This window comes from Nyctibius grandis, chromosome 15 (assembly GCF_013368605.1).
Source record: "Nyctibius grandis isolate bNycGra1 chromosome 15, bNycGra1.pri, whole genome shotgun sequence".
Lineage (NCBI taxonomy): Eukaryota > Metazoa > Chordata > Aves > Nyctibiiformes > Nyctibiidae > Nyctibius > Nyctibius grandis.
In genome coordinates this window covers 4207591-4234889 of record NC_090672.1, presented here as the reverse complement: position 1 = coordinate 4234889, position 27299 = coordinate 4207591, and the positions used below count along the sequence as shown (strand labels likewise).

General features: G+C 39.5%; 1 protein-coding gene across 2 annotated transcripts in view; it reads right to left on the bottom strand.

The window, feature by feature from the left end:
• Positions 1–559: 559 nt before the first annotated feature.
• The window catches only part of RAB40B (RAB40B, member RAS oncogene family), a 29712-nt gene continuing 2972 nt past the window's right edge, over positions 560–27299 (bottom strand). The window contains exons 1-6 of one of the 2 annotated variants that reach the window (XM_068413157.1): positions 25783–26170; positions 5762–5822; positions 3778–3838; positions 2829–2906; positions 2119–2341; positions 560–1692 (exon numbers count right to left, since the gene is read on the bottom strand). In XM_068413157.1, the coding sequence (XP_068269258.1) occupies positions 1421–1692; positions 2119–2341; positions 2829–2906; positions 3778–3838; positions 5762–5822; positions 25783–25924 (837 nt within the window). In that variant the 5' untranslated portion in view covers positions 25925–26170 and the 3' untranslated portion in view covers positions 560–1420. Of the gene's footprint in view, positions 1693–2118; positions 2342–2828; positions 2907–3777; positions 3839–5761; positions 5823–25782; positions 26171–27299 lie in introns of those variants that run through there. The other variant, XM_068413156.1, reaches the window with a different exon arrangement.

Below are 27299 nucleotides of genomic sequence, written 5' to 3'. Positions count from 1 at the left end.
CAGACCAGCAGGTGGAGCCTGGCCATCACCGAGGGAGCGATCTGGCAGGAATTCCTTCCACCACACTTTGTTTTGCCATTTAGTCTTTAGCTATGAGAAGACTTGGTCCTGATTGCACTTCATTAAGTAGGGATGCATTGACTGGTCTGGGTCCTGGCATAACTTTGGCATTTTACTGGCTTGAATTTTCCCCACTCGCCTACAGAGGCTGTGGATGTCTATGCTGATCCTGAAGGAATATTATAGCTATGTAACTTGATGGTATCTCACAACAGTGAATACACCTAGAAGAAACTGGGATGAAGCTACACTGTCACCTCAACGGATTGTCATTGCTCAGGAAAACGTCACACAATTCCTTCACAAACAGAAGGAAGACTTGACGTGTATCATTCCTCCTAAAAAAGCATATTTCAGTTAATCTTGAAGATAGATGTTGCATCAAAAGCATTACATGATGACTTCACATTCCTGGTATCTATTTCAGGTATATTGTTCTTCAAATTCTTCTAAAGGAAGACAAAGACAACCTCCCCCAGTTAAAGAAAGCATAATAGGATTTCTTTTCCAGAAACATTTATTTATTTTTTAAATAGTGTTCTTTCCTTATAAAGCAGCTCTTCAAGTCATGTTCCTTTTACCACAGTGTCTTTGGCATTTTCCTCCTAGAACTTTCTTGTAGAGTGGTATAAAATGTAATTTTTTTTTTTTTTTTTACAGAAAAATAAGTATTTGAACCACAAATTAATTCCCCAAAGTATTAAATAACATACCAAAAACTTTATCAAATTATTACATACACTAATGGGACAAAACCTTGTTGTGTATGTGCATAATAATTATATATACATTTTTAGCTTAGTTAAGTTAGTGCTTCAAAGTTATCAAGGAAGCTTTAAAAAAAATCCAGATGCACAACTGCAGTATTACTAGAATTTGTCTCACTATTGGTAGAATTTAACAATGTATACAATACATTGCGTTTAAAAACTTCTGCCTGACTATGCAAACCAATGACTAATTTTTATATTTTTGAATAGTTTGCAAAAAGACAGGATTTTAGACAACTACACAGTAAGTTACTTTCCAGATTTCATAGAATTAAGAACTGAATATAATGATAATTATCCCCTATATGAAAACACATTTACTAGTAAAAACAATGGCATCGTGCACATCAGCAACTAAAATGCAGTATGAAAATCCAACAGCAAGCTGTCACATCCTTTCAGTTGCACTGAACGTGTCATTCATTCCAAAGCAGCATCACTGGAGTGAGCAAGCTCGAAAACAAGACTTATTTTTGTCTGTGTAGTGTGTGGTACGTACATAGAGTGTGCTCAACCATTAACCAAGGAGTCCTTGTGTTCAACGCTTCACACGAGGGGATTCCATCCAGGTTCCTTTTCCTACAGCGAACTTAAGAAATTTTACAGCTGTTTCTTGTACAGTTTTTTGGTGGGCTCTGTGGTGGACGGATGATTTTAGCTTTCTTTAAGCTGTTCCTTTTATTGATGTTGCTGGATGTGAGGGAGTATGAGCGTCCATGCATCATCCTGGCATTAAGGCCATTTGCCATGGAGAAAGATTTGAGATGGCTTCTTAAGGCAACAGGGAGAGGGAGCTTGTCAACAAGATGCACAGGGGTACAGGAAACTATGGCACGGCAACAAAGGTCTTGCAGACTCAGTACTTAAAAACAGACATAAAACTTGCATTATAATAGCATGCTTTCGTCAGCCACATGGTAGCAGCATACCCAGCACTCCGCATGCACTCTGTACTTCCAGGATGAAGTCTCCTTTCTCCTCCCACACCCTTTCCCACATATGCATTAGCCAAAAAATCCGCTGCTTCAGTTTCCTATTTATGTCTTAATACTTAGACGATTGAGCGTGTAAGTTCTAGGAAAGGTATGTTATTTCCTACAAAAGCAGGAACAGGTTATGCCTGCAGATACATATTTTCTGTTTAAAAAGGAAATTGTACAGGATTCCTGGTTCTTCTTTTTTGATGTTCTTGCATCAGAGTTATAATTTCTGAAAACATATTTTATATTAACAAACCATAAACCTTAGCTAGGACTAAAGTTACACATTTTCAATATACATCGCTTACCCTTGTTTGGCCTCCAGAGCCTGTCCATTCCATGTCTCATCAATACTATTCTTGCTAGCTCAGTAAAGGACTCTGTAATATTGAAATTACAAAGTGGACTGACTTCAAAAAAAGTCATGCCCAGCCTCTCAGCATAGGCTTGTGCTTGTTCAGTAGACACTTGGCGCTTGAAGGCTAAGTGAAGGCGATTTCCAACCAGGATTTTTGGTACACCAGGAGCATGCTGAGCAAAGAGAAGCAATAATAATAAAAAAAATAATAGTTTGGCTTCCATTTTCCCCTTCTCTCAATTAAAACAAACAAAACCTTTTTCAAGATTTAAAGACTAAGTGGCAGGTTGGACCAGATGATCTCTAGAGGTCCCTTCCAGCTTAAATTATTCTGTCATTCTCTCATCTGAAAACATCCCTTCCTCAGAGAAGACAGGTTTGCAGAGATGACGTGGCAAACCTACAGCAAGAGTGGGAATACAATATGAAATCTTTGCCCTCCATATGCTTTCCATCAACACCTTTAAAAAAATCAGACACTTTTGCTGATATGTTTCCAACTTTCTAGAATTATAAACAAGAGAAAGAAAACTGTAAACTTGGCATCGTGGATAACTCTGTAGTAAGCACTGCCTGCAAATGCCAGTAAGAACAGTAGAAAGTATCTTAAGCAGTCAGTCATCTGTCACAGAGTAGTGACACTCTGGGATTGCACCTTACCTCATCTATTTCTTTTATCCATCGATCAATTCCATCAAATGACCAACGATTTGTAATATCATACACCAGTATTACTCCCTGTATTAAAAAAAAATTAAAATTGTAAGTAAGTTTAACAGAGGCATAACACAGAGAATACTGTCTGTAAATTCTCCAATTCTGAAATAATCATGTAAGATGCTGAGCAACTTTGCAATGGAGCAGAACCTCAGCATCCTGTGAAACCAAGGCCCATCTCTCTGTGTAGATGATCAGCTAAGGGGCAGAAACCCTGACTTAGTTTTGGGGACTAATGTATTGGTAAATATTTCTTTTTATAGTGGACAAGTTTGGTTGATCATACACACATCACAAGTCATAACAAATAAATATTTTTGGTCACATTTGGTGGCTTGAAGATTCAATGCTCTGTGCAATTCTGGAACGTAACAGATGCAACTCATCAGAACAACACATGCCATGAATTATAGCAATACTTTGAAGCTATAGTGTCTTTTAGTGTGTCTTTTTTTAAGTAAAGTAATTTCCTTACAAGTCATTACATTTCATCACATTTTAGACTATGTTTGTATTTTTCACATTGCTCTTGACAGTTTTATGTTACCAATTTCTCTTACTTGGCACACAGTTTTAAAAAGTAGCATTAGCATATCTTTCACGTGATCAAAGTAAGAGAACATGCTTAAGTTATTGAGGTAACCACCAAGAAGGCACAAGAATATATATCACTGTATTTTACCCTGATTCAACTTCAATCTCATGGATTTCCCCTCCTCAAAAGAAAATCCTGCCCCTCGTTATTTCCTGTGTTTCATGTTACCTTCAGACTACTCCTGAATCTGCATGCAACCTACAAGTGAATTACAGAAGCCGTCACGCTGGCTTGCTAACTCTGCTTTCATTCATCCAACACCACTAGTCATCACTGAGAAAGCTGTACTTGGCTTACCTGAGCACCTCTTGAGTAAGACCGAAATATGGTGCAGAATCTCCCTTGCCCTGATGTATCCCTAAACAAAATAAATTATATATATTTTTAAAAGAAGTAGGTGGCCTCCTATGTTAAGAGTTCAACTAGATTAACTCATCTGTACTGACCAATATCAGCTCTTCTTCCATTAGTCCTGCAGTAGCAGTCACTAATGCATAAGAGCTCTTCTTGCTCTCAGCAGTTCCCCCCCCCAGCACTCTGCCCTTTCCTCTACAGTTCTCAGATTTCTCAGGATATCAGGACAAGAACTTCAAACTTTGCTCTTTTGATCGTCTTTGGAAAACAAAAGCTATTACTCAAGTGTACATATGCCACTAGACTTTGCATTTAGTTTAACTTGATGAAAGATTCTGTTTTCACAGCAAAAGACAAGTGGGAGGAAACAATAGCTATCACCAAGGAAACTAATGGAAAATAGTAAATTCGTGATTACAGCAGCAATAGTTCATCACGAGTCCAGTCTGCTGAAGGCATCCCTACAGTCATAGGCAGCACAGATTTTTGGAAAAGCATGCACCAAAACCAAACAAAATCACTGCATGAAGTGTTTGGAAGAAAAATCAAATTTATAGTGAAGAACATGATAAGAAACAAAATTCCATAAGGATTTTTTGAGGTGGATTACAGATCTTCAAAAGCAAGGCACGTATTTCCATATGTGGTCAACTGTAGAAACATTGCCAATCTCTCATTTTAAGGAGTCCAAACAACATCCTTGCTCTTCACTAAAAGAATTAAAACATCTCCTTCCTGGCTGCTTCTCAGATAAGCTTTATGTGGTATTTTTGCTAAGCATATAAAATGGAAGACAGAAGAAAAAGAAAGTAGGTGAACAAAGTATCAAGTAAGCAAGATACCATATGGCAGATTACTATTATCCATCATTGCATTTAACATTTCAAACATTATTTTGAAAAATCATAAAGGCAAAACCAACCAATTAAGAATAAAGTAAAAATAACTTAGCTTTGACACAAAGGCATTTAACTCCAGTAATTTTAAAAAGTTTCAAACAAAAACAAAGACCAAAATTAATTTTAAAGATGGAAGCAGCTCAGGATTGTCTCTTTCTAGGAGGGAAGGATTTAATCATAGTCACAATTCATTTTCACCTCCAGTTCTCTACTCTGCCTAAACACTGCTTGTTCCTAGAACCTGTCCCTCTGATTTATCTAGATTATGGTTCCTCAAAAAACATCACACTCCATCTCCTTCCTGGCCTGCACTGACCTTACTTCTCTCTCTTTTATGCCATGAGTTTAGGGAAAGATGAAAACAATGTATTTAAGAGGCAGTAATGCTGGTGTATTTTTCAAGCTGTATCACTTGCTGAGCATTTCTAAATGAACCAGAAGATGGCCATCTTCAAACACCACCACAAAAGCACCCTGACAGACCAAATATTTGACCATACAGGAAAAACAATTGTTGTAAAATATTTTTATTTGTTCTCAACATGTTTTTGTAAAGATCAAATCACATCAGATTGCATCTCAGTTACACTACATGAGCAATAACACTGCTTTTTTTTTTTTTTTTTTAATACTGTGGTTATTTATTCGACCATTACTACTAATAAATTGAGCAGAGGGATGTTGCTATACAATCACTGTATGCTTTCTAAGGTACTTTCATGGTTCTCATTACCAGTAGATTTTATAATCTTTGAAGGCATTTTGAATCTATCTTGAAGGCACTTGTAATCTTTTGTGCCTTTCTTCTGCATTTATTTTGCATTTCTCACGCAGAGAAACTGTAGGGTCCCCCATTTCACACGGAGGCAAAGAGAAAGCGTGACTTACTCAGAGGGCTAGCTGCTTGGCTCAATCTTCCTCAGTTGTCTAAATATTTCTGAAGCATAAGGGACAACTCATGCCCTGGAGAGTTCCATTTCTGTGTCTTTGAAATATAAATTATGAGGAAAGGTGGAGCACACACTTACCAGAGCTGTAGCTTGATTCGTCGGCCATCCAGAAGAATCGTTGTAGTCTTATAATCTATACCTGTGGGGAAGAGAGTCATGCAGATCTCAGAGCAGCTTCCAGGTGCACAATATACACACAGACAGTTACAAATTTCAAAGAAACTGACCTCAAAAAAAAAGGTATTTGTCATTAGCACTGTATCAAGTGCATATGGATAAGAACAACTTGTTCATATAAAGTTCCAAAGACCTTTCGGATTACTTAAGCTTGGTCCAGTCAGAGCAGATGTCTCAGGCTCCCTTCAGGTTGATAAATGATCTGTTATATTCATTATCATGACAACATGTTTTGTCACCAAGTTAACAACAGGGACTTCCTGTTGCTCCTCCAGTAGAGAACTGCTAAGTGCTGCTGCCAGTTGTCATGAAGACAGTGACTTAAAGCAGTCACTGAGAGTCATTTTTGTAAACAAAAAACCCCTTATTTTTGTAAACAAACAATACATTTAAAACCTTCTGGCATAAATAAGCAGAGACAGAAGAGGAAGCCTTGCCCATCTCCTTTTCCACAAGGAAAGGAGTATGTAAGACTAGGTCTGGAATAAAGAACAGATGTTAAATTACCAAACAGAAGCTATTGCAAGGGAATGGTTGTCAGCTGAGTCAGCTCCCCTGCAGCCATAGGCAAAGAAAAGAGATGCTTCATTTGTGCTGCTGCTAAAATTTGCACCACACTGAACTGCTCAAATGGCATTTGTCACATTTAAGATGCTACCCGAGGCAAACAAAATTTGAGCTCATTTTATGAAAACAACCAGAAATTTGGATTCACTAAGTTACAATCACAAGACACTACTCTCTGAAATGAGGTATAGATGCACTACCCCAGGAAAAGTTCTAGTTACAAATCAGGGTAATTTCTTGCCCAGAGATCAGTGCACCATTACCCAGTGCAGCTGTCTCCAGGTTTTAGTCTCAAAGCAACTCATTTGTACACAACTATCACCAATTTCTCCTCCAGGACAGACACTGGGGACTCTGAATGCTTTTATGACATAGCACAACAGCATCTATTTCTTTTTGTAGGATACCTAGTGTAACATAGATACTAACGCATACAGTGAAACAAGTTCTCTCTACTAGAAATAACGTAACTTCTCTAATTTCCTGGCTTCTTGCATGCCAAAATTTAAGTTCATAGATTCAATAGTGAGTAGTCAAAAACTTTCATAGCAATATTAGCAAATTGTTTTTACTTCTGTATTGTATTTGCTGATATTAGTAGAGTTAAGCCAGCTTTAAACTTTATAAGGCAAAGAGATTTTAAACCAACAAATTTTGAAGGACAGTTGCAGTGCAGTACTATTAATTAAAAATATTTTTATCTATTAATTGATTTGACTTGTTCCATGGTTTATGTCATTTCTAGCAGCAGTAGCAACACCTGCCCATTTGAAAGCCAAGAAGATCAAGCTTTAAGAAGTCTTGCTCTGATATGAAGACTAAGTAAGAAGATCAGGAAGATCGAGGCACTGTGATGGTAAGTCACACATTAGGAAACGTATTTCAAAGATGCCACTTCATTTCTATTGCCTGCAGGATTGTCCACTTGAGTCACATCAACATACACGCTCACTACTCCCACTTTTACAAACCGATGAATACATCCTACTGTCAAGTAGGAGTATATTAGGAAGGAAATCTCTCGTCTGGCAGCAAAGAGAGGGAGCTCAGTTCTTCTGATCATTCCATCTCAAATCAGAGACTGGTTCAGTGCCATGCCAACTTCACAGTTCCCAGAGAAGCACAGAGCTGAAAGGCCAGGGACAGCAATAATGGGCATTTCAAGCTTTAGCTCACTGCCGAAGTGTGAACTGAAGCATCTTCTGCCTTTAGTTCAGCTTCTTATCTCTACATTTGGAAAGACATCCCCCCCCCCAACATATTACCACTACTTTTGAAAGACTTATTTTCATTTATCGGCCAAAGTGTTAGGAAATAGTCAAATCTACAAACCACAAGTTAAAATAAATAATAATAATAAAATCAAACCTATAGATAAAGTCTTGGGCACTGAACAGACTAGGACATTGAAATTGTTTGTGCACTGAAAGAATAAGTTTCATCATTTCAGAAAGTCTTGAAAACATAAAACATGCAGAACAAACCCCACATGACACTAGATAACTCATTCCAGCATCCTGTGCTACGGCTGATATTTCCCGCAGGGTGAAATACCTCCACTAGTTTATCTAAAGTTAATGAAGAGGCACAGACCATGTTTAGCAAACACCGACACATCCCACACAGTGAACGGACATCCATCATTCTCTTAAAAGACATACCAAGCATAGAAAATTAGTATTGCATAGCTAGAGGATACACAGCTGAATAAACCTGGCACTGTGCTTTGCACCACAGACCATAAATGACTGCAAGTCACTCATGTTTAGCCACACACATAATGCAAAATATTAGATTTTTTTTTTAGAGGACATGCACAAGACAAGTGTGAAAAATATACTATTACCAGCTGCTGTTTATGAAAGCATCTTATGGGTTTCTCAAAAGATTTTTGATGAAGAGATGGATTGAGAAACTTCCTTATACTTCAGCTGTTATACAGATAGAAGCAGTTGATAATATAACCTGAACATCTCTGCAATTAGCATTTGCCACTGATTAAGAATCAAAACAAAAGCCTTTTGCCATGAATCATCAGGAACAGCATGAAACCATAACAATGAGACCAACAGATGTGGATTGTGCTGTTGCAGAAATCAAATGTCCTTCCAGAACATTATTCACTCATTTAGTAAGACAGAATAGCTTTGTTTGGAGATGCAACTAAAATGTACCTCTGGACAAGAAAAGGAAGAAAAAAGCTGCTAAATCAAAAAAATCCAACTTTGAAGTGAACCAGAAAAACCTCCCAGTGCTTAACACTTTCACATGCATTTAAAAATTATTTACCTAAAGCCACAAATTGAAACTAAACAAATAGAAACCAAAGCTGAAAGAAATATTATTGAACCCAGGAATGTAGTAAGATTCCCGAAAAAGCATTCAGCTGTTTGGTAACAACTGCAGTAAATGGGAAGCCATCCTCTCTGCATCGATGCTTTGCAGCCATTACCACACTATCACTTATGCTTCACTGACCACACCGCATTCATGTCACCACTGATTATTTTAAGGTTTCCTGGGAATTTCTGCTTCTCTTGAAGCTTATAGTAGTGTACCAAAGTTTCTGGGGTTTGTGATGGGTCTCTTCAGAGTAGAATCCTTCAGTCATTTAAGTTGCTCATTTTGTGTTCCACCAAAGGCAACATTATTTACACCAAAAATCTTTTCTCTTAGGTTTAATAATTGAGATTCAATGATTTACAGTGTGACTAACAGCCGGTCATTTAGCTTTGCAGCAGTGAAAAAACACACTGACTCACATGAAGGAAATCTGAATGCAATGGACTACACACAGACCATTGGTCATATCTTGATAACATGACACAGAGTAAAATCCAGATTTGTCCCTCAAAATTTTTCATAGGAATTGGATGCTGGCCTAATATTTTAATGGTTTCAAGCTTGTTCTGCATTTGCTTTGGTTCTGTGTTTCAACTTAGATAAGTTATAGGAGAGGGGGAGAAAGAAAAACAAGAAAAACCCAAGAACTTTAAGACTAGATTCTTCAGAGCTCTGCTTTATCAATTCCACACAGAAAGATTTTATTCAGTGGCACATTTGTCTTAGAAATGCTCCTAAATACAACCCTTTTTAGACCTGAGAAAGTACAGAACACGTGACTCTTCATCTTTGAACCTGGTGCACTGTTATATTTTAGTTCATAAATACTACAAGAACTGGTTTCGTTGTCTTTGCTTACTCCTCTTGATGACTCCCTTCTTTAAAGTTTAAGGCATGTTGTTCCTTGTAGATAATTGATGTCAAATTAGCAGCATTCAGATTTAATTAAAACAGAATCTAACTAGTTCAAAGTAGTAATAAATTTAATAACAAAAATAATATTAGAACAACAATAATAACAATAAATCCCAACTCCCTGCCTTCATGGCCTGACCACCTTCCAGAGATTTCAACATTAAACACCTTCTCCACCAATCATTCACTCCAACAGTTTGTCCAAATTAACCATTCAATAATAACTATTGACACATACTGACGTCTCCTTCCCGCTGCCTATGCCAATAATTAAGTGTCTACAAATCGAAAAAGATATATTCAGTGGGAGTCTGGGCCTGTGTTTAACAAAGTCCACTGAAAACATCCTTCAGGTTCAAAGACTCTTGACTGCACTTTGAAAGCACAGTATTAGGTTTCAGAGAGTGCTTAAAACTATTTTCTCATAGGCATGAGGAGAATTCAATGGTCCCATCACTTCCTGCTTAAAGCTTCCTCAGTTATCTAGCTTTTCATATACACATTAAATTAAGGTCTAACGTTTCTCTTCAGAATGCATTTGTAACTGTTTCAAATATATTTGACAAGTGACACAACTTCCAACTCCATTCATTTATCGTTCCAAGCAAATGGCCCCACAACATGCCTTTGATTCAAAATTCAACTAAGCTTTAAAAACTAAGCCACGTGTTTTCAACATCATGCTGCAAAGATATAAACTCTCTGCAATAAAACTGGACTATATCTTTTGATATGTAAGCACAAAGGTCAGGTTATGCGAGAGTCATATTTGTCTTCTGTTTGCCATTTCAGAATAATCACAATTTTCCAAATTCCAGACTTTTCCATCACACTTAATTACTGCAATAAAAGCCATCTGTTTGAAAAGCACAGATTGCCTATTCAGATTGAGAGAGACACTAACATTTTAGATCTAGACTGTATTATTCACCTCATTAATCAAGCCATAAACCACAATTACAAAGTCTAACAAATAATTCACTCATTTCAATCATGTGACAATTTTCCCTTTTTTAAAAAGAAGCTATTTGTATCAGAAAGCTCACCTTTATATTTAGCTTCCTTTATGGTCACAGACACATGCCGCTATCACAGTCTATCCCTCAGTACACCTGTTTTCCTTTAAATGCTTAAAGGAATTAAGTTCACAAGAAATATACCCTTAAAAAAATGAAAGTGCTCTTTAACAATTACAGAAGCTTTTCATAGTCACAAATTTTTAGGGCACCAGGTTAAAATCTGAAGATCTCCGAGCACTTCTAGTTGGCTCTAGTCCAAACTGTTGTCCTTAGAACCAAAGCAAATGGTACAGGAGTAGAAGTTTCACACTTTACAGCATACCTCCAATACTAATTTGAAAACAAAATTAACAACTAAAACTCTAAAAATCTAATGTAAGCCCCAAAAAGTTAATTAGTCACACTGCTAATTTACAGATGCAGTAACTGAATAAGTTTCTGTTCCTCCTCTTAATATCAGCCTCAGTAAGTAAACAAGCCAGTAGTTTGCATATTAAATTCACACCCTCCCCAAAAAGAGCACACAAACAACTTGTTAAGTACATGTTTTTTAATCATGCCTTAGCTTGCAGTATTTCTGCTAAATAAAAATGAAACATTCAAGGCAGGCAACTGTTTGGAAAGAAAATTATTTGACATCAGCTAATAATCAACTTTTAATCAAAAATAATGAATGATCCATTTCTATTCACATTAAGAGGAAAGGAAATAAAGATCCTGAGACTGTATTTCATTCTCCTCTGTCTTAACATTTACTTGTCAACAATGAAATAGCCTCTTTACAATCTAAGGCTTTAGAAGTTTATTTTACAAGAAGAAAGAGAACTGTTCCCGTCGCCCAGATCGCAAAAGAAGCAACAGCCACACACTTCACTTCATTTCCTTTCTTCCACTCCAAAAGAAAAGGGTATCGGAGGCGTACGGTAAGCTTGTCAACTCAAATGTTTACTACAAGTTGCAGCTAACATCCTCAGATGCAAGCTGCTATATATAAACATGTTATTGGTTATAAATAGTGGCACTGCAGGAAGAGGGAATGTTATTATTAGCATTACTGAGGAAAAAAGTTCTTCCTTTATTTCAGCACATTTTATTAATAAATTTGAAATAAACTGGGAAGAGATTAATATGTCAACCCCAGCAATCTTGTAAATGAGGTGGTTTTTTCTTGACCCTTTTTTCCACCGATGTGAAAGAATCAAGTGGAACAAGGAGCTCGAGTGATCAGCGATCACAGAACACCTCTGGTGCCTTCCCGATATATGTTCTCCTGCATCTAGATCCAGCAGCTCACGCACAACACTGCAATTCAGGCTTCTGACTAGAAAATTCACGTTAAAAGACAAGATCCCCAAAACTACTGACAGCTCTGGAGATGGACTGAGACAGGATTGTTATTGACTGGTAGCAATATTAGCCAAAGGTTTTTTTCATAGTTAAAGCAAATAACATCAGATTATGAGTTAAGAGTGAACGTGGATCACTCAGTTCCCTACACTGGGAAAGGAACACACTCTTGGCAGAAGACAACAAACATTAGCTTTACAATTTCCCTGCTTGTCTCTCCAAATTCTTTGCAACAGAACTCAACATAACAAATATAACATCAAGAAGTTCCCAGTTTATAGTCATTGTTAGAAAACAGCAACAGTATTTTAAAACAGCTCTTTTCTACTTAAGATTTGCATTTGATAAAAAGAATTGCCCTCAACTTCTAGTCCATTTAATATCAAATTAAAGATGACCATAATCTAGCACCAGTGAATTTGATTTAGAAATTAACCTCTATTATAAGTAGAGGGGAAAAAAAAAATTCTTCTACGACACCATCTTCTCACTGCCACTGTTTATCAGTTTCTGTAAGTAAGAGCTGGACTGTGAGAAGAGTTCCTTTGTAGACATGAAGCATGTTGTTAAGAAGCATCCTATCTTCCTAACACACTCAGTTACATTATTTTCAGAGCATCAGCTCTCAAGGGTGGCCTCATCATTCACAATCCCACCTCTACACTCCTTGCAATTAAATAAAGTTTCAAACGTGATTCTTTGTTTCATCTTCTTTGAGGTACACGTGTATCCCAAGCAACAGCTGTGATGTGGTGCTCTGCACATCCATGGAAAGTACAGTGAAGGGAAGCTTGGCCAGCCTAGACAACTGACCCCAAAAAAGTGGAGGAAGTTTTATACATGAGTTGATTGTCCAATATTTTCAGTGCTTGTGGATCTCGTCATAGTATAATAATTCTTTATCATAAAGCTTAAGAGTGGGGGTCAAATCACCCTGATCCATGAGGAAAAGGCCAGCAGGCACAGTATGTATCTTTTACAAATTCTACAAACTGAGAAAGAAATGGGATGCAGCCATGCAGAACTTGCCCTTACTTATATCTTAAACACTAGGTTTGAAATATGGCCAGGGTCTGGAAGGGCGAATAGCTTCAAAACTACCATAAAATATTAAAAACAGATGCAATATTTCACATTTTACAATATTTTCCATAAGAGAGCAATGACCTCGTATGTCTTGACACTTCATTAGCAGTAAACCAGTTCAAAAATACTTGGCATGAGAAGAATCGCAAGAACATGCAGCCACTGTTACTCTGAGCTATAGGCCTAAGGGCTCGCTCAGAACAGTTGCAAACCTCTCCAAAACTTCCCTAGGCTTTAAATCAAGTCTCAAATAAATGATTCTAAAGAATTAAACCAATACTTTCAGTTAAGCATATCAATATATCATAACACTTGGAAAAATCAATATTGTTTTATAAGCATATTCCTGTATATTATAAAATTCTAAGTAATACTTATGATAAACGGCAAGATATAACCAAGATGTACAAAAAACAATCCAAAAAGCCTACTCCAGGATGCCATCAATACTCCCAGAAGTCTCAGCAGTATTTGTCACCAAGTGTAGTAAAAGAAAAACAGAAAAAAAGCAGGTACTGCACCCCACAAAGCACTGCTTGTTAAAAGAGGAAAAGAAGATTACTTGAAAAAGAATTCTTTGAGCTGAACAAGTAATGAATTCTGTCATTATGATGAACTGAAGATCAAAGTGGGAATAAGTAGGTGTAAGTGCAATAATTTCGCTTTAAAGATGCCAGAGAGCAAAATTCATATCATTATTGAAAAATTACTGTGGCTTAACAGCTATCACCAGAAAACCCACAGCCACCGTTCCCAAAGCACAGATACCTGAAGAGGAAGAGCTTTCAAACTAACCTCCAAACCAAGCAACAGAAGACCACCTGCACTTCTTAAATTTGGAATTCCAAGTGAAACACATGCTTCAGTAAAATGGGATTTATAGATAACATTACCATTAACTCAAGGAATTCCCGAGTCATGAGATACCTTCAGGACATATACTTCCATTAGAAAAATGAAGGAAATTAAGTCTAGCTTGGATTATGCTTCCACTTCTCCCCTCTCCTCCTCCTCGCCTATTCCAGCAGAAGAGTTGCCAGTTTTAACTGTACCCCTTTTCCAGGACAAAGAATTAACACAAAATGCTAGCAAACAATCTTCGTTAGGATTTAAAGGAGAAACACACACTATACATTACTGATACAAACCTCTTGTTCCATTCATCATTCAGTTGGTTTCAATTTTCCAAGAAATTAAAATAAACTGATTTCACGTGAATAGGATCAAAGGAAATTTCAGGTTGGAGCAATCTCAGAAGGTCATCTAGATCAACCTCCTGCTCAAAACAGGACCAGATATGAGGTCTGGAGACTGCATAACCTCTCTGGGCAACCTGTTCCACAGCTTGACTGTTTTCATGGTAAAAGAGTTTTTCCTCTTACCCATTCTGAACCTCTCTTGATTCAACTTACAACAGTTATCTCTTACCCTCCCACCACGTACAGAGCCTCACTCTGTCCTCTTGATGTCCTCATGGGTACCCAGAGGCTGCTCTTAGGTTGAGAGACCTTTGCAGGGGGTTTCTCCAGAGAGATGACTCATTAGTCTGGGGCCAAACTTCATTTAAGTTCTTAGAACTGCAGACTTTTCTTTGCTTAGAAACTACATAATTACTTTTCATGTAGTCTTCTGCATTGAACTAGCCTGTCTTGCAGATGTTGAGGACAAATTCAGTGTAGATTGGTAACGTAGTCTGCCTATAAAACTATAGATCTCAAACAGCACTGGATTAAATTCCTGTTTGGAGACAAAAACTAGAATTTATATAAAAAAAATTATTACACCACATGTATTCTTGACTCCACAATCTTCTTGCTCCAAGACTAATACAATTCTAAAAGGAACAGTGTTTCTGTCTGAACTGAGAAAGAAAATAAATTTAAAAGTTTAGAGGTTATGTATTTGTTTAAGATCCCATTTATCATGCTTGTATTTTATAAAGTATGTATTCAAGTTAAATCACAACCTACTAATTCAGAAGTTGTTTGAAAAGTCAAGGGCGTGCTTGACACAAACTTCACTTACCGTGTTACCAACGCAAATATACAAAAAGATTAGAAGAACAGAGTCCTGACTGAATAAGACCATGCACTGTGTATAGCAATTGCTAAAACAATTAGAAAAGAAATATACGTTTCCAGATATCCATGTTAAAGATTTTGGACCACAGGACTCTCCTCGTATTGACTCAATCATTCCATTGAACGCATCAGCTACACGAGCCTCCTTCCCTCAGTCGAGTCTTAAAAAGGCTGCCAGACCTGCTGGGTCTCTTCTGGGTTTTCCAGCTGGCAGTTTCATATTTCATGCACTTAAATATCCCATTTTAAAGCACTGCATAAAGTCAGCTTGCAAACAAAGTATGAGGGCACAGGAGATACATTAACACATCATTGTCCCTAAAATTTTGAAGGGATGAGTCATTTTGATTTGAAACCTATGGACTCAAATCCCCTCTCCTTTCTTTCTTTTAATGAAACTGTGTTTTAAAAAATATTTTCTGTTTCATCCAAACATCTATAGTGGCTCGTTCACTATAAAAATGGGCAAATTAAACACAAAATCCTCAAATACACTTATGGCTGCTCCTTCAATATATTCTTTCAAGAGTACATAAGTATTCTTTGCTATTTCAGCTTTGCTGATGTGGAATTACAAGGAAACACATGTTGGTAAGGTCAGGGTAGAGCTCTTTGCATGAAGTCGCAGCCCAGAGGAAAAACGAGCAGGAGCGTAACAGTGAGTTACTAACCGCCAAGTTGTGCTCAACATCCCTAATATAAAAACAGAGGGAGACTAAAGAGGTAAAATCTGAATCACAAGCCTGGAACACACCACACAGTAAACAAATTATGGTTATTAAATACAAGTGACTGGACTGTGTTTGAAAGTGTGAAAGATCAGCTGCAATTCATCGAGGGCAAGTGTGTCACTCTTGGACTGCAGCTCGCTTTTAAATGTTGTCATATGTTCAGTCTCCTCTACACTTATATCTGCACACACACGGGACTTTAACTAGCCATATATTAAGAATAACTGGAATTTTTTAATAAATAGGTTATCTTCTTCTCATCCAGGAATGAAAGTGTTTTTTACAAAACATTTCTCCAGAGTTTTGTGTATTGAAGTACACTTAAAGAATATGCACTGTTTTAACAAACACAATTAAAACAGGCATTTAGGGCATTGGGAGTTGATGTAATATGAACATGAAGCTGAGACCCAAAAATCATTTATTGGAGGAAGCCCCGAGGAGTTTCATTTTGCCTCAATCAACATCTTATTTGAAAGCTGCATGTTTTGGAAGGCTCACAGCAGTCCAGAGGTGTGTCTACACTAATCGGTATTGAATCTTTCAAAGGAGGTCACAGAATCCCACTTACTCTAGCATAAGAGAAAAAAATGCATAGCAAAATGGTTTCTTTGTATAAAACAGGAAAAAGCCATCGAAAGTTGCAACTATAATTTTTAATTAAAAAAGAACACACAGATTACCCATTTTCATAAATGAAGTAGATGCAAAGAATTCTAAATTTCCAAATATTGGATTAGGAAGGTTGGAAGGCACATGAGAGAAGCAGACCTCAGAAAGCAGCCAGGTTTGCATGTACTTCCTAAACAGGATCTCTCTTACCATTTTTAACACACTACTAGGCTAAATGAGCTCAAGATGACACTTCTTATGTTCTTAATTTAGAAGCAAGTTACTTTTTAAAGCGCATGGAAATCTCAATTCCAGAAATTCTCATCATAGTTACTCCACCTCTGCATATTAAACTACCAGTTTCTACTTTGAAATCCAATGTTCCACAAATAATTTTAATGTCCAAGATAACTCTGGAGTAACAACCTTGGTTCTTCCAGCTTCCTCGTGCTCATCAGCTATTGCTTAATCACCTCCATCTTCTGACACCACTTGTTGATTTCTCACAGTGCTTTCATATCAGCACCCTTCAACGGCAAATCCCACACAACAAAGAAAAACAGAAAAGCTGCTACATTGGCTTTCAGCTTGGCACAAGATTACATCTCACGAACAATAAATAGCTCTCCCTGCTTCTGACAACAAATGTGATTCCAAAATACTTAATCTCTGCTGTTTATATGCCTACAAAGCAGTAAAAAACTACTGACTTGACAGAAATGTTTTTGTACACAGGTAAGGGTGTTTCCACTGCTAGGTCTTACCTGTCCTTCCCCCCGCTGGAGAAGTTACTTTTCTGTCCTAGAGAGGATTCTCACCTTGCCTTGAGCACAGCTCAGAGGTTTGGTTCAGCCAGTCTGAACATAATATGAACCAGAATATCTTCCACTTCCTTAGAGATTTACATGCTTTAGGGTTCAAAAAAACCCATGCCTCCTATAAAGAACCACCAATCAGATACAGTAAGTCTCAGCTGAATACATCACATATATTCCTTTTACCAATATGCAGTCAGAGTAACAGTCTAATTAACATATCAAACAAGAACGTAATTATACCAAAAGCAGGTACGTACTACATTAAAGCCTTAAGGCAGCTGTTCTGCAACACACTTTGTCACTTGGCACAGCTCGTATTGATGATACTTTCTCTTTTCTGCTTATCTCACCCAGCTAAAAGAGAACACTCTCTTAGATGCTACGAACTACTGTAAAGATGTGAGCAAGGTTAGTTTCTGGACCCGCTCCATTCCTGGGCAGAAATGACAACCTAACTTCGTAGTAATTAGCTCTCTAACTTGCCATAGATTTGAGTAACAATTTAGATATATAAACAGCTGTTGTAAATACCAATATTTTTATGGACTTTGCCCTGAGCAGGTACTAAATTACAGTCAATACTGACAGATGATTTTATTTTACCTTTCTGAAAGGCTGGACATTAAATATACAGTATATGTCAATAAATCAGTGTTTGATCTGTAACAGCTTCACTTACGTGATGAACTGGCAGCTCTAACTGGAGTATTGGACTACTTAGCTTACCCAGTTCATACTTCCATATTACAACACGTCAAGACATAAAAGGAAGGAACAATTATTTGTACAGATGTGTTCCTCTATATCAACAGTTTTAGATGTGGATTAAAAAAAGCATAGCAAGCTCAAACCAAACTTGTTTGCTGTATTACATTTGAGATGATCCTTAAATAAAACCAGCATGACAAACACTAGCCCATGTCAAGTATTTTGTGTAAATATTGCATTAGTTTCATATTTTCAGTCTCATATTAAACAAAATTCAGAAGAGCTGAATAAAATAGGATACAAATAAAACTTTTCAAGTTAGCCAATTTCTATTCTTAATCCCATTTTCTATTCTTGTTTATCTCCCAGAACAAAAACAAATTTACAGCAATATGTAAATGTAATTTAACCAACATATTGGATAAAACTTAATCTTGGCACAGGCAAACACAATTTTGGTTAGGCCAAAGCAGTTTAAAAAGACTCAATTACCTTGAAGTCTGACCACTTTTCAAAATAACCTGGGCTTTGTCTTTCATGTTGCATACCTGTCTGGGAGCCTCACGGTAATTTTGTTTTCACAGTCACTTTCCCACTCCCTCATATCTATGAAAAAAACAGGGGGGAGAAAAAAGACACCAGTAGCCCAAGGGAAACTGAGACAGGCAGCACATAGTGCTATTGAACGAACACGCATGAGAAAGACAAAGAAGAAAGTAAATAATTGCTGTAGTCTCTTTTGCCTCAACAGTCTAAAGTATTACTTGTAGCTATAGCAGATATCAAATTCAGACAAGTGTGTGCAGGTTGGTTTCAGGCAGGAATCTGAAAAACATCTGCATGATGTTAAGATTTCAAGGCTGCTTCGTTCTGAAACTGTACAATACAATAATATGCTTGATCAAAAATTAGGTGTTTTCTTTGCTTGGTCTTTTGCTGTTGCTGTTGAATAGTCCTTGTTAAAAAACATAAAGGCCAGTTACTGGAAGACCAAGGTAAACAAATACCTGGTTTGAAGATGTGCATGCGCACACAGTTTTGATCCCCCCCCCCCCCCCCCCCCCCCCCCCCAATATGGCTGGGTGAGGAGAGAGCTAGGAATAGAAATAATTTAAGCCTATTGATTAAGTGGGTTTCAAAACCTCACTGTAAGATGACCTAGCTTCTGACCTTCATGAAATTACCAGTAACGCTTTTTGTCCATGAAATGGATACAAGCACATGGCACCTGAGCTGCTAAGCAATATTAAAATAAAAATATTATTATTAATATATTAAAACAACAAAAAATGTCTGAGCAGAAGAAAGTGTGCAATAAAGCAAAACCAATTTTATGAAAGGTTCAACGAAACATATGAAAAACCATACACTGCCAAGCAGGCTGAGGATTTCTATTGCTCCATTAAATCAAGCAAGGTGAATATTCATTGTTTCAACAGATGTGCAAGATCAGCTAACAAAGACAAACCCCAACACTGACTGATTGACCTGATGTGAAAGGCTACAGTATTCCTTTCCACATTGTTTATGAAGAATATGGAAAAAGAGGTTAAAAGGTGTCACTCAATTATGCTGCCACGTATCAGGGAAGAAAACACGATACACTGGTCTCATGAAGTGGGTAATTCTTAGCAGGACAAATTTACAGAAGAGTTAGCGTAAGGCTCCAGACTTGAGATTTGGGGATGGGGAAAAGGCACACGAATGGAACCAAAGAACAAAACCATTCTTTTTTCTTTCTTTTTTTTTTTTTTTTCCCCAAAATGGAAAGTATCTGTCACAAGTAAAGCAAGAATAAAGGGAATCGTGTCAAACCAGGATCCACATTTTCAGCTAACATATGCCTCTCACAATTAACTGCCTATTAAGAAGAATTGCTACTCCACAGTGCTATCACCTGGAAGAGACAACATGCAGTGGAAAAGGGGGAAATTGTTTTCATTTGTCTCTCTTAAACACAGCCAAAGGGGACAAGCAAGCACCGAGCAGGTAGCAATTTCTGTTTACTGAACCTTCTTCACATGCAGCATATAATACAATTTAAAATTAATATAGTCTTTTAGCAGTAAGCACAGCTCTTGTAAGATAACACATTAAAGGAGTAGTCGTAACTAACATATTTAGAGTAGGATCTATTACTGCTTTACAGACTCATCCCAAAATAGGTCAGATGCCTGATTTGAAGCAGCTATTTCTTTCCCCCAATGCCACGGGAGCCTACAATAATGAGATAAGACACTAGATGTCTTCAGGCATATGAAATCAAACCTCACCTGCTTCTCCTTGTACAAGAATGCAGTTTAAATCCTTTTAAACTGAGATCAATGAGTGTACAACTGGATTTTAACAAAATTCAAGAGGGGAAAAGAATTCATGCCTATTCAACCTTTTAGGAAAAGTTACTTCATGACAGCTAAGAGTGACCAATTTTTGTTCTCCTTGTGCTGTGAGATAAAGTCTAGTCTATTTATAGGCAAGCATAATTAACCTCAAAAGGTGTTTATTTACTCACAGACACTGGTGCTCAGCAACTTTAAATAACTCTTCTGCTGGAGAAATCCTAATAGAATGGACTGAAGATTGTCCCTAAAAGCTGGTGCTATGTGCAAAGAAATATGGAAATTTAATGATGCTGCCATTAGTTTCTATTGCAATCTTTAGATCATGCTGTGTTTAGGAAAATGTAATGGCTTCAAAACAAGTCAGTGATAAGCAACCCATCCCATTCAGCATGATAACTGGTAGGAAAACAAAACAATTTTATTTCCCCTTCCTTTCAGCCAAGTAACATTTTCAAAAACACAGTTTTATGAAGACAGAACAGAGAAAACATCAAATCTTTGGGGTAAGACTTTTACCACCGTTAGTTCTGTATTTGGTCTTGTTGGGGGTGAGGGGAGGAAACCACAGTCACCTCACAAATCTAAGGCTTAATTTCTCATGTTAACAATATTTCCTTTTGTTTCCTTATTTTAGTTAGGGCACATTCCCTCCTCTTTACACCAGCTTTACACCAAAGAATGGCTTTGATCTGTGTATTATCAGGAAGAGCCACCATGAACTATAAGTTTGTCTGCTGGGATGTGAGCAGCTGACAACTACCCCACCCTAAATGCTCCCTACACCTAAGGTAATCGGGCTCTCCTCATTAAGGTCTGTTTGAGGTCGGCCCATCCAAGCTCCAGGTCTGCGTTCTAACCACTTAACGATCAAGACAACCACTTATTAACACCCACAACTATTACACACCAGGATTTTTTCAAGCATTCAGATAAGACAACCAACACCTCAGTGAAGTTCTCAATCTAAGGACAGACAGAATTTATGGGAAAACAAACAACTGTGATATGAACTTAAGAGGATACGAAAAGGTCGCTAGGCGAGACAGGACGAAAGACAATTTGCCAGTTTAAACCCGATGTTCCTGCAATAAAAGGAGTCGTACACAGATTTGAGCAATCATTCCTCTCAGTCCCTGTGTCAAGCAATCACACTGAAAGCATATTTTAGTATGAAAGCTAAAACAGGATCCAGCTGAACAAAAGTCTATTAGTGCAAAACATCAAACTATTTGTCTACCTAGTGACAGCTCACCTAAGGCATTATGTTTTAGTCTAGAAGCAATTATTTTCTCTGAATTTGGTCTGATGAGAAGTTAACAATGTTTAAAAGCGAAGTTTCTGCAGTTCTCTTTAAGATCATTTTTGTGCAGCTTTTATTACCAGGTTAGAGACCAAGTGTGTCCAACCTAGAACAGTCTCTTCTATGCAGTGGGACTAGATGATTGTTGTAGGTCCCTTCCAACTGAAGCAGTCTATTCTATTCTGTCTATTGTAATTTCAGTTTTGAGCGAGCTGTGGGAGAACTATAAAGGCAGGTTACCCAGACAACTAACCTTACTGCCTACCTGCCCATCTCCAGACCAGCTTTCTGAATTATCTCTATGAATCATGTTCAACAATGCATCTTCAATGGCAGTCTTCACTTTGTTATGTTAATAAAGCTTCTTCCCTTCTTTCCAACCCAGAGTCATTAAGAAAAATTCGGAGACCAAGGGATTGTACTCCTTCTTAATAGCTGAACTATGCCAAATGCTTTCAAACCACGGCGTGTGGACCAGCAGCAGCTTGCAGGGACTTGACTGATCACACAATGCTGGCTTTCCTTCTCATCTCCAGACTTCATGTAATTTTTGTATGCTAACAAAAAATAGTACGACATATGACTGCTGTATTTTCCTGGGAATGAGAAAGAAGACAGATTTATTTTTTAATAGTTAAGAAAGTGCCTGTGAAAAATTAATCTGTGGTTTATACAATTTGTTTGAGCCCACAGAGCTGAGATGAAACAGTTAACGTAGATGCACGTAAAGCCTTCAGGAATCTGATGGCTAAAAAAATAAAGCCCCAAAACCAGAAAAAAAACCCCACACACTGTTCCAGTAAACTCCAGGTTTTATTTTATCTTCATTCTGGTCCTCTTAACTGTCTTTGATGCTGCTGAAGACAGCAACAAACCAAAAGCCCCTTGATCCTTCTTTGCTGATGAGTCCATCCTCACTCAGCCTTTCTTCCACCTCTTTTAATATCCCATGGGGTTCATTTAGATTCTCCTCCTTCCCAAAGGAGGGGTCACATTCTTTTCAATACCTTGTCCTTCTCTATACTTCCTTTATAAAGATTCTGTCTACTTCTTAGAGCCTGCAGTGCATCTTAGCGATATCTCCTGATGTTTAGCACAAGGAAGAACCCTGTACCAAAGCTATATTCTAATTTTTCTTCCTCAACTCTAATGCACTGCTGTCCTTTCTGAAACCCAGCCCTTTAGGGTCATCATCCAATTTTATCCACAGAATTGGGAAGCTCTCTGAACAGCTGGTCTTATTCAAGGCCTCATCTGTTCTTCATCTTGATCAACCTTTGTAGCTCATTCTTTCCAAACTTCTCAACATTCACATTCCCACCTTCAATTTACTAAATTTCAGTAGTGGGATTAACCTCTTTCCTATTGCAATAAACATCACATTCTGTCTCTGTTGCACATACAAATATAAACAACTGCCCAAATTCCCATGCTTCATCACATTAACTTGTTTGTTCTCATTTTCAAGGCCCATCAGTCCTCTTCCTCTCCTCAATTGCTCTTGTCTTTCTTTTACCACACCATCTCTCCCCTCTTCCATTGCAGTCTCAAAGCTATTCCTTTTCATCAAGCTCCACAACAAAGTTTTGTCATTTCAAAGCTTATATATGTAGCACATTTTGACAGGACCTATCATACCACTAGATTTTCTCTTCCTATTCAGAGACCTAGCTGGCATTATGAAAGTAGTAGATCCTAGCAGTTAACTAAGGACTTGAAAATGGTGAAAAAGTCAGTGTTTATCAAGCTTTTTAATCAAGTTAAATTAGAAAATGAGTCATAATACCAACAGGATGTTTAGCTCTGTCCCTCTCCCTGCATCTCTGTTTTCATCATCCCTGAGCCTGCACAGATTCCTCACAGCTGTATCCTACACAGCCACACTCAAATGATGTAGGAAAGGCTGAGGGGATACAGGTAGAGAGAGGATATCAGATACAGACCAGCAAAGAAACTGGGCAGCTTATACACAGTATTCAAAAGTATTTCAAGTTTGATGCATTCAAGAACATTAGAAATTGAAGAGAAAATATTTTTTATGAACTTTCACGGATAAAATCCTTCCTTAAGTGAGACTAGACAGTATATTATGATTGTGTAAACACTGAGGCTCAGTATGTACAAGAATTCTTAATTATGACACTAGCTACACAAAATTAAAAATCAGATTATATTCCTTCCACATTTGACTACCATGCCATCTCTTGTATCTGCCCTCCTCTTGTTACTCATATCCCTCTCTTCAGACATGCTCCTCTTCTTGGGGCTAAGAACTTCTTTCAGTCTCTGCGAAGCAGTGACCTTTGCATAGCAGAGTCTGTGAGGTCCTGAATTACATATTTGCCTAACCTTGTATAGTTCAGATTGATAAATACCCTGGCGAAGAGATTGCAATTGATGAAATAAAACATAAAACTTACAACCCTGTACGTATACATTTTGAAGTTAGTAGTAACGATGCAGAATTTCCAAGCTGCATGTTAAGTCCTTGCAAAATAATTAAAAGAGAGGATTTGTATTTCTTGGCTGTCAAGAAATCTGTTCACAGAGTAACAGTGTTAGCCACACAATTTAAATATTTTTAAGAGCAAAACCACAAGCATCACGAGGTTTACATGCAAAAGTCTGAAGTAAGACTTATGAGCTCAGGAGCTGGTCAAACATTCTCTCTCTGTTATGTCAAGATACATTGGAGACTAAAATGCTCCTTCACTGTGAGAATTTATAAACTAGATTGTGTGCAGAGAACGGAGCCAGACTAGGCACACTCTCCCCAAGCCTCCTGTCCCTTTTCGCCAACCACCTGAAGACCATGAAGAGTAAACATACCACAACATCCCAAGGAGTAATTTAGCAAAACTATTAAGCAAACATCTTAAAATGTACATTGATGCATTCAAGGCGCAGTCTGACTCACAAGCAATGGCACAGGGAACTCTCCTCCCTCCCTCCAGTTCTTTGCTGTGAATCAGTACTATGAACTCAACATAATAACGATCCTAAGTCAATGTAAAGCCTTCCAGTGAATTACCTAGGCACAAACTTACACTGGCAGTAAATTAAAGCAATGGGTAATCTGACAAGATAATTTGCTTTTTAATGTGCCACATGATGATAGATTTGCATGAGGGACAAAAAGAAGTGAAACTAGAGTATGTTCTAGGCAAACAAGATTGGGGAACTGAAGAGAGGAGAACGGGAGGGAAGGAGAACAGAAATCCCCTTTTCCCTGAGCCATTAACTTAGTTTTACATCAGTCTGCGATGTTCACAACTCCCTAATCTGCAGACAGAATGTATCTGGCATGGATGAGGCTCTTCAGTCTTGCCCTTTAAAAAGCTTAAGTGAAAGAACATACTACAAACATGAACCTTGATCTTAAAGGGCTACTCTTTTCATATTAAGAGCATGACAGTGAAAAAGAGGGAGATTTAAAGCAATATCCTTTTTTGCTCTTTCAGTGAAAGCAGTTTCACAGCAAATACTTTTGCTGTTTAACAAAGATCCTTTACTAGAAAAACATTTTTATTCCTATTTCCCTTTACTCACTGACGACAACAGAAAAATAACTGCTTAGGAAGATAAATCCTATCACCTTGATCAACACATCCTACGTATTACGACATTTCTCTTAAACTTGAGCTCCAGAAACAGTTTCGCTCATGAGATCGCCTGCATGGGATTTTAAACCCTGACAACAATTCCACCTCCTTTCTGAAAACTATGTACAGCAAAACATCATTCCGCATGTCTTTGCCTGCACCCTTTTTTCTCCTTTGGTACTACCCAGGAGCTCCATAAATCAGCAGGACCCTGAAGAAGCAGCTGTTTTCCTCTACTGCTCTAACTGTACTAACTTCCCAGCCCAAGAGGTTGGCAGCACTAGACCATGGCCTTTGCCTCCTGCGTGTTGTAGCCTCACCGGGGCTCTGGATCCCGAGAGCCCGGAGGGTCACTGGGTTCTTGTGCAGACGGAGGTGGGAAAAGGGGCGGAGGGGGCAAAGACACCCCGCCACAGCGGGAGAACCTCCCGGGGGGGGGGGGGCAGCTTACCCATGTTGTACCCGTAGGGTGACTCGGTGGCTCCGTCCTGCAGGCTGGCCAGGATCTCCCCCTTGCCCACGTCGCTGTCCCCCACCAGCAGGAATTTCAGCAGGAAATCGTAGGCTTTCACCGGGCTTCCCACGTGGCTCATCCTCCTCGTCGCTCCCCCGAGCTTCCCTGACGGATCAGCTCCCGCGGCCCATCCCGGGGCCCGGGGGGGCCAGGTCACGGCGGCGGGCAGCGGCGCGGGCAGGCAGCGGCATGCCCGGCGCCCGCGGGTGAGCGGCGTGCGGCGGCGGCGCGGTCCCGTCACGGCAGCGGAGGCAGCGCCCGCCGCGCCATCCCTCGCCGCGGCCGGAGCAGAGAGGCTCTCGGGGCGCGCCTCCTGCGGCGACGGGAGGCGGCGGTGTCAGCGGCGGGGGACGGCGGCAGCGCGCGCCACGTCGTGACAGAACGGAGGCGACCGTCTCTTCCGACGGAGGGCCCGACCCTCGCCCCGCTCGGCGCTGCCCGGGAGCGTGAAGGAGCAGCGGGTGCTCAGCGGGGCGGCCGCGGGGGCTCCGTCCCACTCCTCCACCTGCCGCCCCGACAGCGGGCTGTCAGCGGGCTGTCAGCGCGCCGCCGCCTCCCGCCGCCGCTCAGCCTGCCCGCCGGCGCGGCGCTCTGACAGAACACCGAGCCCCACTATTGGGCGGTTTGTTTCCGCCTCCGCCCTCCTCAGCATTCATTGGCGCGCCGGAATGGTAGCCCCGCCCCCCTGCTTCGACGAGGGAGCTGTAACGCCCCTGCATCCGCCTATTGGTGCGCCAAAAAGCACCAGCCCCGCCCCCCTCGGCTTCCATTGGGGGAAAGCAAAGCTCGACCGCCTCCTTCCTCGTGCTCCCGGCGGGACACAGCGGCTCAGTTGCTAGGGGACTCCAAGGCGGCCATTGGTTCCTTCCCCCATCAATCGCACGTACTCGCACCTCCCCGCTGGAGGCGAGCGCTTTGCCTGGAGCGGAACACTGAGGCCGCCGGTTCGAGCCCCAGCCCCGCCGACAGGGAGCGGGACGGAACGCGGCAGGCAGGGCTGCTGCGGGCTCCTCTCCCGCGTTTGCAATGACTGCAGGGTGTGAAGGCAGACAGAGGGCCCTAGGACTCAGGGAGGGCGGTGCAGAAATGCTGGTGGGGGGCCTATGCGAAGTAATGGCAGTTTCTCGACAAGGTTCGTGTCTGGACTTTGCACCAGCACCCGCCCCAAGCAGGGAACCACACAACCGCCCCGCAGAAGGAAAGTCTCAGCCGTAGCTATGGGCCTTGGAAGTCACTCCCTCAGCACACCTTAGTCTGGCTTTTAGGATATTCATAGCCGGACGAGACACATTGTTTTTTCATGACATCCACACCAGTGATGGCTGGCTTTGCCCTCTCGCTATCCACACTCAAATATCACTGTGGATTTGTACAGACCGAGTTTGCCTGGTCCCGTAATCCAGCCTGACGAAACAAGCACACTAAACCACATGCCTGCCCTTACCAATACTGCA